We start from the raw sequence: 14352 nt of genomic DNA on the forward strand, positions 1-14352 counted from the left end.
TTCCTACCATTTTCAGGAAATGACTTATCAATTTGAAGTCTGTATCTGAAGTAGTAAGTTTTCACACCTGCTAGGAAAGGGCATGTTCCTTGGCCTTCACTTCCTCATAGAAATTGTGTGTGTAAAAATCCCTTGAAAAAAATCAGTTGCATAATCTGTAAACATGTTGATGGGGAATTAGTTATAAATGAGAAATCACTCTGAATTTGATGTTATGGTTTGGTTGTTAGCTTTCAGTTTTAATGACTTGAATGTCCCCTAAATCAAGCTTAGAGCAAGCATCTGTAAGTTACATTATTTGTGGTGTCAGTTGATATGCCTGTTGTTTAAGGAAAACTGTTGACTTGCTTTAATTAGCCATTTAAAGACATTGCAATAGATGGTAGCTTTTTGTGGGATTTGGTGTTCTGGTTTTTTTCTAGTTTGACAAAAACATGATTTAAAAAAAACCTTACAGTAAGGTTCCCTGAGATTTTCAAAGCATCAACTTCTGACACAGTAAAACTAAAGGGGGAAGTGAGGTTCTGGCATGCATGGATATTGATATGTTAAACCAGTCCATTCACTCTGCAACCAGTCACCCAAGCATCCCTTATTTTCAGTTAGAGTGGCATATGCTTTTTAAAAACAAACAAACAAACAAAAAAAACCCCAAAACCCAAGCACAAGGCAAACGTGGTTTCTGCCTGCACATTGATACTGGAGGATGCAAGTTTTGAACAGTTTAAATATTTTGGGTTTGATTTCCTGAGTTAAGCATTAGACTATGACTAGGGATCTGCTTTCTAGGCCAGTATTTATTGGCCCATTTTGACAACCCTTCCAGTGAAGATGGAGGTTGTGCTAAGGCATTTCCATTAATTTTTATTCTCTAACCTTCAGTCTCTTCAAAAGTGGCCTTTTTAGATTTTGGCAAAATACTGGTGACTATTACTAGCAGTAATAACAATTGTTAGTAGCTAATCTTTTAATGAGGGAAGAGTATTAAGTGCTTGTGCTGATGTTCAGAGTGGCTGCCTACCTTCAGTGTTGTTAATCTATCTGTAGGAGTTAAAGAAGACTGCAAAATAGGTAATTTTCTGTGTGCAACTTTCATGCAAGTTCACATGTGAAATCATTTAATATGAATGATAATAGGGACACAAACGCTGTGGTGTCCTTTTGGTGCATATTCATATTTTTCTTGGCCTAATTGATATAAGTAAGGTACTGCTACCTTGAGTTTGATCTAGAAAAAATGGACACGTGTAATAAATGAAGGGCACGCACTTTGGAAAACAGGTTAAAGATAGTTCTCTCTGCTGGTTGTTACCTTGGATTTAGGCTGATTTTGGAGGCTTTTAGAAGGAGTCTCTGCTGCATGCCGTTCCATGTACCTGAATAACGAGGTGTTTTTCTCTGAACCTTTCAGTGGTTCTCAACATCTTTGTAAGTTCCAGATGAGACTGCACCCTGTGTTGTGTACTAGAGTAGACTGAAATTTTGTCGCTGCCCTTAAAAGGTCATTCATTCAATGGTCACTTAAGCAGGAATTTTTTTCTTACATTGTGCGGTTACAAGTACTTTACAAGAGTTACTGTTGCAGGCAGCAAAGGGTGCCTACCTAAATGGTCTGAAGCTTGGTGTTGCGTTTCCTCTCTTCAAGGGTAATACTGTAACTTTCACTCTGCAGTTCTCTCATCGTGGATCATTCTCTTATGTCAATTTTAAAAAAGAAATCCAAGCCGAGCATCAAATGTGGTATTATAATTTTTATATAATATATATACACTAATAGACTATATTTATATATATACACTAATATACTATATTATAACTATTAGTTATAGAATACATTACTTTGGAGGAAAACTGTGTGTTTACCTTCAAATGAAAATTCTGAAACTATGAAGTTTGCTTTTAAATTGTTTTGGTTTTTACTGTGTCAGTGTCACTCTTTTGGTAGAACAGCTGCTCCAGTTATGTGAGGAACTGGAACAAACAAATTCATTGAATCTAAATCCTGATACGAGTTTGTAAGGTTGGAGTAGTTGAAGCCTGCCTTATGAATATGAATTTTCTTTTTATGACAAGAACATCTGCATGAACTCAGGAACTTTTGCCCTTAATGGTCCCAGGTAGCTTTCCTCATATTCGTGATGGTTCTAAATTCAGAGTGTTTATGTAGAATGACTTAATGGAAAAAACAACAAAGCATCGCTTTGATTTTGAGACTTCAAAAGATTTTTCTAAAAATAAATAAATCTAAGTTACTTTCAACCTGGAGCTTTCTTCTGTCCCACTCTTCCCTTAGGCCTACTGGGAATAAGGGGAGGGAGAAAAGGGAAGGGAGGCAAACACAGGCTGCTATGAGAAAGAAACATATACCGTAGTGAGGAGATTGGTTGCTGGAAGCCACAGTATGTTAGATACTATATTTACCCTTTATTGTGACAGCCACAGACCTCTTCCTTCTTTTGCTGACAAACCAGGCTGTTCTTAAGGCATGGCGAATTCTTTAAAGATTTAGGTCTTTGTTTTCTGTCACTTTTGTAGTTATGTTTCTAATTTATTTGTCCTGTTTGTTAATCACAGACAGTTGTTTGTGTTTAAAATGCCAAGCGTAGCACAAGTCATGGGAAAACTAGGTCAGTGGTTACCAGCATGTCTGGAGTCAGCTGGGGCCTGAGGGAGGATGCCGGTGTCAGCCCGGCCTAGGTCCCCCTTCTTGTCTGGATGGCTCGGGTCGGAGCTGCTGGTTGTGTGGCCTCCCTCACTGGAGAGAAGCTGGTGGGAGGCCACCAGCAGCTCGCAGTGCCTGATCAGACGGGAAAGAGCCCGTGCGGCTGCTCCCAGGGAGTGGGATGCGCAGGCCTACAGGGGTGTGCAGGCAGCCAGCTCCCACTGCTTGAGGACCCTGCTGGATTTTTGTATCGCTGGTTTGTTGGGCATAACTGAAGCTGGCGCTTCAAAACAAAGTGTGCAGCTAGGCTTGACGAGTTGAATGTTGGCTTTAATAAGGTACTCTTCTTCAGAGCTCGTACAGTCGGGAAGACAGTTGTCAACCGTTACCTGTGTGTAGACAGGCATCTCGTGCTATTCAGCCATTACAGCGGGAGCCTTAAGCAAACGCAGTCCTAGTGCAGGTGCTCCCATTGACTTTAAACTCTTCAAAAGAACGCTTTTAGAATAAGAATAGCAAAGAGGTGTCTGAGCTTCCCTTGTTTCTTCAGCTTGAGCTCTCAACACAGCAGAGATCAGGAAATTGGTATGATCCTTCGGTCTTTGTATGCAGGCTGTCCAAGCAGATAGCTGGGGCCGCACCTGGTACGAAATGCTCTCTGCTTCCTCTCCTACACTTTGCTTCTAAACTGTGCTACAAAGTCAAGCAGCTTTTTCTTCTGGCACACCCAAAATATTGTTGGGAATGTCTTGTAATACACTATCCATATGTGAACACAGGTCTCCGCTACAGCTTTTCATGCAGTATGCTAGAGTATTTCAGTTATGTAAAGTTAAACGATTGGCAAACTTTCTAAAATTAAAGATAACTCTTGCTTTGAGAGGTTAGAAAATATTTCTTAGTCCCCACAAGATATGTTCAGCGTTAAGGTTTTGGTCTTTTGGATTAGGCTTTCAAAATACAGTGGAAAGACTAACAGTCTCTTTTCTTAATTTATTGTGTGTGCATTATGGGAAGATTACAATATATATTTGAATTTAAAGTAAAATACAAATCCAATAGAAATCAAAATACAAACCTACTAGCTTAGATACTGGAGAGAAGACATCAGCTGTTAACTGTAAAACTGATTTACACTCACGTGTTACTTTCATTTTGATTTGAGCTTATGCTAGTACACAGTCGTACATTTTGAACTTGGATTTACCGTTTATTCAAGTGTCATATTCCTAAGCAGCTTGAGTCCTGAATTCATGCAGCTGTATTTTTCCAGTTGCTCAGCTAAGGACTAATAAATGTGTGATCTCAATTTGTGTGTGTTTAAAATTAAAGGAGATTTTGTAGAATAGAGCTTGGTCTGAATGAGACTTACTGAGAAAGAGAATGTTTCTTCTGACTCAGCTTTTCAGTCTCGTTCATGTTAATTCTAACCTAATTTTTATATTAAGAATACTTGGGGGGGGAGGGATAACAGAAGCTTCAGATTAAAAGCAGCTTGCAATACTGTCTTATTTAAGTTGTGCTTGAATCAGCTGGTATCTTCCTGCAGGTACTGGTGGTTCTATACCTACTTCAGATTATTGTCTTTGAGACACGATTATTTCCTTTTCTTTATTGCTTAGTTCGTTTTCTGAGAGCAGTGGAATCTTAAGACTTCATTTGACAGTAACCAACATCATTTCTAAACTGTTTTGTATATACAATGTTCCTTTCAAATAACATCCTAAAGGAATGCAGGTTCTCTGAGAAGGTTTTCTTTTCCTCAGTTACTCAGAGCTGTTATTTACAAACATGCCACTCAGCAGGCCGATTTGTGTGGCAGCGTTTGTGGTTCTCTTGTGCAGATCTTACGTTTTCTAATGTTCTGAAATGCTTCTCAAGCACTGACTTTTCTTCTTTGTAATTTTTATGTAGGCAATCGTGGCCAACAAAAATCGATGTACCCCAGGATCTGGAGGATGACCTTACAGCTTCTCCTCTTTCCCATGCAACTGTTCCTCAGTCACCAGCTCGCACGGCTGAGAACGTTCTCAATGGCCACAGAAGCAAGGCCCTTGGCGATTCAGCAAAGAAGGAGGATATCCCTGAATTAGCTGGACCGGCACTTTCAGCAGTCCCGTCGGTGAGCTTAAAACCCACTACAAGTGGGCGGAAGTGCTTGTTCAGAGTAGAAGAAGATGAAGAGGAGGATGAAGAAGATAAGAAACCTATTTCTCTTTCTACTCAAGTTGTCCTGCGCCGTAAGCCGTCAGTTACAAATCGTCTTACTTCAAGAAAGAGTGCACCAGTCCTCAATCAAATATTTGAGGAGGGCGAGTCAGATGATGAGTTTGACATGGATGAGAACTTGCCCCCAAAGCTCAGCAGGTTAAAAATGAATATTGCTTCACCTAGCACAGTGCATAAACGCTATCACAGGAGGAAAAGCCAGGGACGGGGTTCCAGTTGCAGTAGTTCAGAAACAAGTGATGATGACTCAGAAAGTAGGAGACGCCTAGACAAAGATAGTGGGTTTACTTACTCCTGGCATAGACGGGATAGTAGCGAAGGGCCACCTGGCAGTCAAGGAGATGGTGGTGGACAAAGCAAACCAAGTAATGGGAATGGAGGGGTAGACAAAACGAGCCCAAGTGATAACAACAAAGGTGGGGGGAGTCCCTCCGGTAGCTCCAGCGGTAGCACCAACAACACTTCAGGTTCCACTCGGAGATGCGCTGGATCTGGAAACTCAATGCAGCTATCATCCAGAAGCGCAGGGGAACTGGTTGAAAGTCTGAAATTAATGAGCCTTTGCCTAGGCTCACAGATTCACGGCAGCACTAAATACATTATTGATCCTCAAAACAATCTGTCCTTTTCCAGTGTAAAAGTACAGGAGAAATCAACGTGGAAAATGTGTATAAGTTCCAGCGGAAGCGTGAACCAGGCTTCATCGTTGGGCAACCTAAAATTTTTTTCTGACCAAATGTCAGACACAGCAAATGAATTGGAACGGATAAAGAACAGGAACTTGAAAAATAATGTGCTACAACTACCTCTCTGCGAAAAGATGATATCTGTGAATATTCAGCGGAACCCAAAGGAGGGGCTGCTGTGTACCTCCAGTCAAACCAGTTGTTGTCATGTCATTTGACAATGACCTGACTCTAATAACTCTATCTACTTGACAGCATCATTCTTCCTGTTCAGAGCTGTGAACACCTTGTCACGGACCCCCTTTTGTTGTTTTTAGATTTTTAAGTGGGCTTTGAGCAGTTATTTATTACACTTTAATTTTGTGTTTGCTTGATGGTATGACAATGCATGGTCTTTGCATGCTGCTAGCAGATATGTTTTTCTTTTTCAATAAACCAGAATATTTTATTGTGTAATTTTTACATTTATAATTTTACTATGAAAGATCTGGATTAAATTAAAATAAATATCTGGATCCTAATGTAAATGGAGCACTTAGAAGTTCATGTTCTGCACTTAAACTAGAGAGAGAAGCTTTTGTTTGCTTGTGAAATGTTAATTCTTGTTCCGACCTTCTGTGATAACTAAAATACGTGATATGTGGCATACTTCTACGTGTCTGAAACAGAACCAAAGCAATAATGTTTTAATGCTGAAAACTCTTCAGGGAGCTTTCAGATGTTCCAAGGCTTGTACAAAGCAAAGATGCACTGAAAATTAGTGATCTTGAAATATGATTTTAAACCCACACCTATTTGTCTTAAGCTATGATATGGATTAAGTTGTGGCTCAAAAATCAAAGTGAAAAGATCTTGTTTTGCTAGAGGCAGTTCCTTAAAAATAAAAAAATAAAAAAAAGGTAAGTAGATTTGTAAGGCAGCTTTCTCCCATAGAAATATGTTAATATTACAAGCAGACAATCTTCGTTTTTAATATAACAAAGGTAAACTAAGTCTACTTCTGAGTTTTTACATGCTAACTGAAAATAAAGTATTTGTATGAATTACTTTTGTTATTAGTATATCATGACACTTAATATTTTAGGTTTTTACCTTGTAAACCTTCTCCCCTATCCTCTCCTCCCCTCCCTGAGGTTTCAAAAGGCAATAAGGGATGGAAAACCTTTAGGTAATTGGATTCAAATTGAAATCGTTATTGTCACTTGCATTTTTCTCACTATTACTCTTTTTAAGACTTAAAATATTGCTGTTCCCCACACGTACACCACTTATTTCCCCTCAGTAATAATGCTTTTTCATAAAGTCCATTTAAAATAGCGTATAGGAAAGTATTTATTTTACAGCTCTTAGCCTTTCTGTCAGGTTTCCTATTGCCATGGCAAGGTCCTGATTTAGAGTATTTCTGTACAAAAGGATACTTTTGACCAGATGAATTAACTTTGTGGAATTTTATTATCTAGAATAAAATATATTGCAGATTCCTAGTTTTGGGAAGGGCAAGAATGTTTTATTTTTTCATGCTGTGCACTGGGTCTTCTAAGCAATGCTAGTGAAACTGGTGGTGTTATGTAGCAGCGCCCTGGGCAGACAGACATTGGATGTCTGAGAGGAGTTTACACCGTTGAGCATCTTGTAACGCTTGCAGAATGGTCGAATACAACGCATTTCGTGTCCACCGCAGAGTGAGCAGAGCACCAAAGAACGGCGTTATGCTTGGTCATAATTTCTACAGCTCATGACAGCTCTTCTTGATTAGTACAAGACTTTACTAAGCGTCTAAATTGCATGGGGTATCCTCCCTGGCTAGCCTTGCCAGGGATTTTACATTCTGCTTCCTACACAAGGCAAAGGATAAGTGTTAAAGTTTTAAACTCTAGTTGCAGTTTAGTCAGTGTGGTATTTTAAATCAAAAGCTACAAGAGTAGACGTGTGGGTGAAGCCATAGAACATATTTGCTTGACATTTTTGAGCAGGGATCTTACCAAGGGCCAGAAAAGAGATGTGTGGTTCACAGACTGTGAGCGTAACATCCAAGTAGGAGACAAGTTTATAAAGGGCATTGGCAATAAACTTATTTGTTGCAGCTTTTTTCCAAGTATTGTAAATACTCTTTCCTGATATTATGTACAGCCTTGGAATGGCACCTTTTAACTAACCCCAAGTGTATTTTGTTTCCAATGTTTTTATATACAACTGTATATATGGTGCTCACTTTAGAACAGCAGTGTTGACCATTTATGCTGCATAGTTGTATTATAGCCTTATAGTTGTGTGTGGCTGGTTGAACCTTTGGGTGTACAAATGTTAGTCTGAGTGGTGTCCTTTCTCCATTTGTTGATAGGTGAATGATTGTGCATGTGGTGTATGTTGTATTATGTTGTCACGTAAAAGGAAGGGCGAGAATAACCACTACATTACGATAATATTGGACCAAACTATTTAGAGCAAGTAAACAGTTTCTTGTACCCCTTAACGTGTCTTTAAAAGTTGCATATAGTTACAGTAGCGTATAAATTAAATATTGTGGAAAACCAGTTAGTCTTGTATTTTTCTGTATGTGTGTATATAAATATATATATGAAAATAATGTACCTCTAGCAACTTAATCTGTATTTAAGATGTGACAATCTTGACACAGAATTTTAAGAGTAGCAGTCTAAATAAGCAGAATTAATGAACAGAAATATAAAAATTTCTCACCAAGAAAGAATCTGTGTGTGTGTGTTAAGAGGGTACAGAAATATCAGCAGATCTTACTGCTTCCAGCAATGTTTGGCTTTTTCATTGTATAAACATTCATGGTGTGCGACAGAAATGGAAAATCCAGTTAATAAAAGTGATACCTTGATTGATGCATAACGGATGATTTGCATGTCAATGCAGTTTGTTTCTCCTGGTGTTCCCTGTGTGAGGGCGACGCAAGCTCTTGGCCGAGTCCCCAGGCCGCAGCACATCAGAGGTCAGACCTTCCGGAGACACACTTGTGGGGAGTGAGTTCACATAAGAGTAACAAATTAAAATAGAAAGCAGTGGAAATGTCGGTGTGTTGCCTTGAAAAAATACAGCTTCATGTGTGGATGCATGTTAATTTGCAAACTTTCAGTTATTCTCTCACTTAGATCGAACTTGTTGATTTGGGTTTAAAGGTTGTCATGGTTGGCACCTGCTAAAATAGCTTTTTGTTTAAAGGTTGGGGTAGCTGCTGCTTAGGCAGAACTTCAGGATGCTTCAGACGGTTTAGTAAGCTTTGGAAGCTGCTGTTCAGCTAGCGAACGCTTCTGATACCTTGTCTGGCTTACTCTCTTAGTGATCCTGGTGCTGTTCTGGCAGCTTGTGCCTGGCAGCTCTGGAATTCAGAACACAACAGGCTTCAAAATCTCAGTTAAAATATTTGCTGTGTGTGTGCTGAGTCAGTCAGATGGGCCTTATTGTGGCCACGGGTGTCTGTTGCAGTCACGGGAGGGATCCTTCACCCGCCCCTGCGGTAACTCTTGGGAAGGTAAGGTGCTTTGCCTGTGTTGGTGGTTCTTGTTAGATGAAATCATCGGTCATATACCAGTTTGCCAAATCTGCATAGGTGGTGTGTGAACTAGTGAGGGCCTTTCCCTTGTGAAGGTGTATGTGAGCGGAAGTTTCACCAGTACAGACTGAATGTTTTTAGTCCAAACCTAACTCAGTACTATTCTTCTTTGCAATGTAAAATGAGCAATAGTCAAAAAAACAATGTCGGCATCAGCACTGATGCATATCAAAAGTGAGTAGCAGGGCATGTGGGCTCTGTGCAAAGAGACGGGTGCCTGAAGTCAAGGCTGTTGTCACCCAAACCACACAAGATCCAAAACCCCAGGGTAAGACAGAGCTCTGCACGCAGGCTCTGCTCTGTTTCTACCGTCACATGTAACGGGATCCCAGGAGTTAATTCCAGTTACTGCAACTGCTTCACAGTGAACATTTCACAACTCTGCCCCACAGGGCAATGTTTAGACTGCCATGTGCTGGAAAACATCTGCTGTGAACGTAAAATTAAGTGTGTCAGTGCGCAATGGAGAGAACTGAAATACTTAAGCTCAGATTCAGGCGTGTGCTCCCGCTGTGGTCACTTACAAACCGCTGTGCCCTGGGTGGGGGAGCAGTGCTGCTTAGCGCTGTCTGTTTCCCAAGGTACCGTGAAAAACGATTCGGGAGGGAGGGGGCAGCCAGCCAGCACTGCTGGAACATGTTCTGCAGGCATGCGCTGCAGCATGGTGCGCTGGATTGCTGGGGAGCGGGTGGCTTCTGGTATCTTCTCATGGCTTCTGGTATCTTCTCATGCGTGTTACCGGTTCAGCCGTAGCGATGTCTGTGGTGACCTGTGGCTGGAGCAGCTTGGCGCAGCCTGCTCGCCTGCAGTGCCTTAACACGGAGCCCGTGATTGAACTGCTTGTGAAACACGAACTGTAACCCAGGCAGAGATGGGATGGACACAGGGTGTTTGGCATGCTTAGAGGGATTACTGGCATTTAACAGGTTTTGTAATTGTATGCAATTAATGTGTGATTGCTTTATGATTGGCTAGTTGCATGACGCTGTACCCACAGGCTTTTGTAGCTGGGACCTTGCCATTGCTGGTGAGCTTCCCAGCTCTGGTTAATGCAAAGTGGGGTGGAGGCGGCAGCAGGCAAGGAGCAGCCAAGGAACTTGCGGGGCTGTGACCATGCCCGAGCGAGGAAAGGTGTAGCAAGTCTTGTACTGTAGTCTTAAGATGACAAGGCCAAGCAGTAACATCTCAGTAGTTGGTATACACGGGTCAGTTTTCTTTTTTTGATGAATTTTTCATTAGCAAATAAAGACACATGCTAGCCAGTTACAGAGAAATCCCAAGGTAGATGGCTGGCAATAGAGAATGGGGCAAACTGGAATGTCCCAAACATCGGAGACAACCAAACCAAGCTGACAGCCTTTCTCATGGTTCAGTTGATGTGGATGAATCAGTAGAGCTCTGTCTGTTGCTAATTCCAGATTATGACTTGCTTTCAGTAAAAGGTGTTTGAGTAATAACACCTTGATGTGACTGCACTTGGGAAAGCGCAGCTGACTCACTTGCTTAGCTGCCTCTTGCCTGAAGCCAGCGAGGTTCCCTCACTGAAGTCACGTAGGTACAGTGTTTCAAGGGACAGCTGGATTGCCCTTCTCCTGAGGATTGCCCTCCTTTGTAGCTCTTAGCTTGCTCCCTCCTTGAAGTAAAAGTTCTGGGGTTTTTGGTTTGTGTTTTTTTTTTTTTTTTAGCTCGTAACAAGTTGAATCAGTTTGGACTATCTGCATGTATTACAAATGACATCAATTTCTAGAAGTTGGGAACCCTGAATTAGTGACAGAGTAAAGTCTATTATGCTAGGGGAATAAAAAAAATATAAATATTTACTTTCTTAGATGGTAGAAAAATTAGCTTGTATGAAAAATGTAAGTATACTTGATACTGCAGAGGACCTGAAAAGCATGGGGTTTTTGTAAGGACTTCACTAGGCTCTCAGACATGTCATGTCAGATCTCCTTAGTAATTAAGTTCAGCAAACCCTTGTGTAACATCTTCCTATTTCCTCCCTCTTGCTACTCTCTCTTGAGAAATACAGGGTGGGGGGAAAAATCTGTTTTTCTTTCTGGGGCTCTTGTGTGCCACATCCACTGAGCTCAAAGGCCCAAGGCCTGGGATGGGAGCTAGGAGGAAAGACTGATGAGCCCTCTTACCCCACAGCCAGGATCGCCCTCATCACACCAGTGATGACAGATGCCATCACCACTGTGTTTAATGTGAAGCAGTGGGGTGCAGAGAGATTCCTCCTCTCTGAGGGCATCAATCTTCAGGGCTGGCAGGTGAGTCACCAGGCTCTGCTGTCGGCTCCGGTATGATACTGGCACTTACCCCTCCAACACTTGGATGAGGCACAGGAGAACTTAGGCTAGCGAAAGTACGCTGTGGTAGTAGGCATGGTTCCCACTGGCTTTGCTTATTCAAATAAGGAAATAAACTCTCAAATTGGTGCAAGTCTCTCAGAAGGAGATTTGAGACTGGTTCCCTCAAGTCTAGGTAGGCTAAAATATCCAGAATGGCTTGCCTGCTTACAGAGAAACCTTTCCTCATGTAGTGATTCCAGTGTTTTCCTCTTCTGCTGTCCTCAGATTCACTTACAGTCTGGCAAGTACAGCAGAGATCTTGAGTCAGCAGATCCCTCTGGGCCACACAATTAGACCTGTGGCTCCCAACATACCTGATGACAGAACTTGTACCACCAGTAAATTTTTCCTTAAAACCAGCTTTCTTGGTTGTTATTGCTGCTGCTAAGGAGATGTGTAAAATTCAAGCCTTATAGAGAGATAGGTACAGGTTACTCCCGCATAGTCACCTTCCCAAACAGGCTCCTTCCACACTCATCCTAGGCTTCTCCCTAAGCTGGAGACCAGAGATGAACTTACTTCATTTCTTAGACCCAGGCAGTGGAAGAACTGCCACACCCCCAAGTCTGTCTGTCTGCACTCCTGATGAAAGGGCCAGAGGGAAGGCTGCCCATGTGGGGTGTAAGGGTCACTGACTGTGCCAGGAACCTCCAAGGATGGGACTTGCTGCTCATAATGGGGGCACAGGCAGAATGTAAACTGCATCGTGCCCGGTCCTGAGGCAGCAGCTCGGAGCCCATTTGTGCTTTCCAGAATCCCAGCAGGAACCCACCACTCTTTGCCTAAAGGGCCTGAGCTGCAGCTTCAGCTATCACTGTATGCAAACTGCTCGGTGACCTCAAGGAAGAAGATGGGAGATGCTTACCAGGAACCTCTGACCTAGGTGGCTGTCTCAGTTCAGTGCGCTTTCCCCTGTAGCCCACTGTGCCCTTCCCTGCTGCATGTTGAGAAAACCAGACCCATGGCCTCATATGTCAGCTCTGCACCAGGGCACGGCCTGAGCACAGTGGAAGAGTGAAGTCACCACTCCCCTGTGCCTTGGGGACACTTAGCTGGACTAGGAACAGACATACAGATTACATAGCTTATGAATGGCAGTTACTGGTAAATATCTTATTTATTCATTCTAGTATTTTCATCTGTCAGTAAGTTTCATCCCTAGCATCCCACAATTTGTATAGACACACTGAAAGCAGAAAGAAAACAAAGACATTCAGAAGCATAGACAGAAACAATTTTGCTCTCAAATGAGAAAGCAGGTGACATCATTAATGCAAAACACAAAAGGACAAACCAAAATCCAGTATCAAACCAATATTAAACAGTATGAAACACAGCAAATCCCCCCAGTAAAAGGACAAAGAGTAGCACATACAGAGGAACAGGAGTTAAATTTCAGTTCAGAGACAAACTATTACTTGCCGTATACAGCTAACAGTTCTCAGCAAGCTAAAGCATGTGCTCTTCAGGGCAGAAACACTCTGTCATGACTTGACATGTGCAGCATCTGTGACGCTAAAACAAGAATTCCCCCAATATCTAGAACAAACTAATCCCTACAAAACAAAGGATTCTCATACTTCTTCACTCACACTATAGAGGATGACAACTCCTCCATACCTACTAGCTTTAGGTGGAGAATCCACCTAAAGAACAGTATTATCTCCATTTATAGATAAGGAAACTAAGCAGAAGTAAAAGGATCTGCTCAAGGCAAGGGCAACAGCTAAGATAACTTACGTCACCGGGTACTTAAACCCTTACTAGATGTTTTCCTGTTAGTCTACAGAAAACAGGAGAATGAAAGGACCACGAGGACAACCACAAAGTCTGTTTTGCAGAAATCTACTTTTTTTTGTTCCACATGATCACAGTTGAGACACTACTTGATTCCTTTTCTAATCCATCTTATAAAATTATTCCAGACACCTGATACAGTTGCCATCAGCAAACCACACCAACTTTACGCTCATAAACCAGCACAAATTAGCAGACCAGCAGAATCCCTTCAAAACGGCTATGACAAGTTTGCAAGAACATACTCCGCAAGGAACCCATCCCACAGATTTTTCTTCTGAACTGTTCACTCAAAACCACTGACTAGGCAGCACGAGCTGCTTGAGCAAACATGAGCTACTTTAGATCAAAGTGGGCAAGAAAAATGCAAAGCTGGGGAGCTTTCATGGAGAACATGCTGGTCCTCTCCTCAAAAAAAGCTTCTGTTTTGGGATCTCTGCAGTGCTACAGGAAGGGAGATGCGCTCCCCTCAGAGATCTCTGCTGGCTGCTCAGGGCAGAGCTTGTGCAGCCACAACCCGCCACAGCTTCAGGAACAGGCTGTGAAACTGCAGCAGCCGGTGAGACACCCCTGAAATAGCAGCAGCGTGTGGGACGCACAGTGGGAGATGCAAGAACAGAAACAGCAGCTGTAGCACAGTTTTGCTCCTCTTCCCAAGGGAAGAGAGTCGTTTCTTACTGGGTCACGCTTGAAGGGTTTGAGAAATGCTAATTTTAAATTCCAGACAGAATACATTATTTTGGCTTAGTTATACTACTCTGCTGTGGGGGACCTGTGGCAGAAATCTGAAATGTGCGAAGTAGGCAAATACCTTATATTACTGTAACAGCAGATTTTTCCAGAGTCCCAGCAAGTATCACATACAGGTAAGTTACATCTACCAAAGATGAAGGTCACAGCAGGAGAAAATAAACTGTCTCAAGGTCACAGGAGCAAACACTGTAGATTTTGGTCCTATTACTGTCAGAAAACAATGAAACATTAGGAAAATTACCTTTTTGTGAAATGCAAGAAAAAAAATAATCAGATATTCACTACATATACAAG

General features: G+C 41.9%; 1 protein-coding gene across 3 annotated transcripts in view; it reads left to right on the plus strand.

Annotated features, from left to right (window-relative positions):
• Nucleotides 1-8440, plus strand: part of SNRK (SNF related kinase) — a 42393-nt gene extending 33953 nt beyond the window's left edge. For all 3 annotated transcript variants that reach the window (XM_080387230.1, XM_080387232.1, XM_080387231.1), the window contains exon 7: nucleotides 4577-8440. In XM_080387230.1, coding sequence (XP_080243356.1) covers nucleotides 4577-5795 — 1219 coding nt within the window. In that variant the 3' untranslated portion in view covers nucleotides 5796-8440. The remainder of the gene's footprint in view (nucleotides 1-4576) is intronic.
• The last annotated feature ends 5912 nt before the right edge of the window (nucleotides 8441-14352 follow it).

Source organism: Falco punctatus (assembly GCF_963210335.1).
Source record: "Falco punctatus genome assembly, chromosome: 4".
NCBI lineage: Eukaryota > Metazoa > Chordata > Aves > Falconiformes > Falconidae > Falco > Falco punctatus.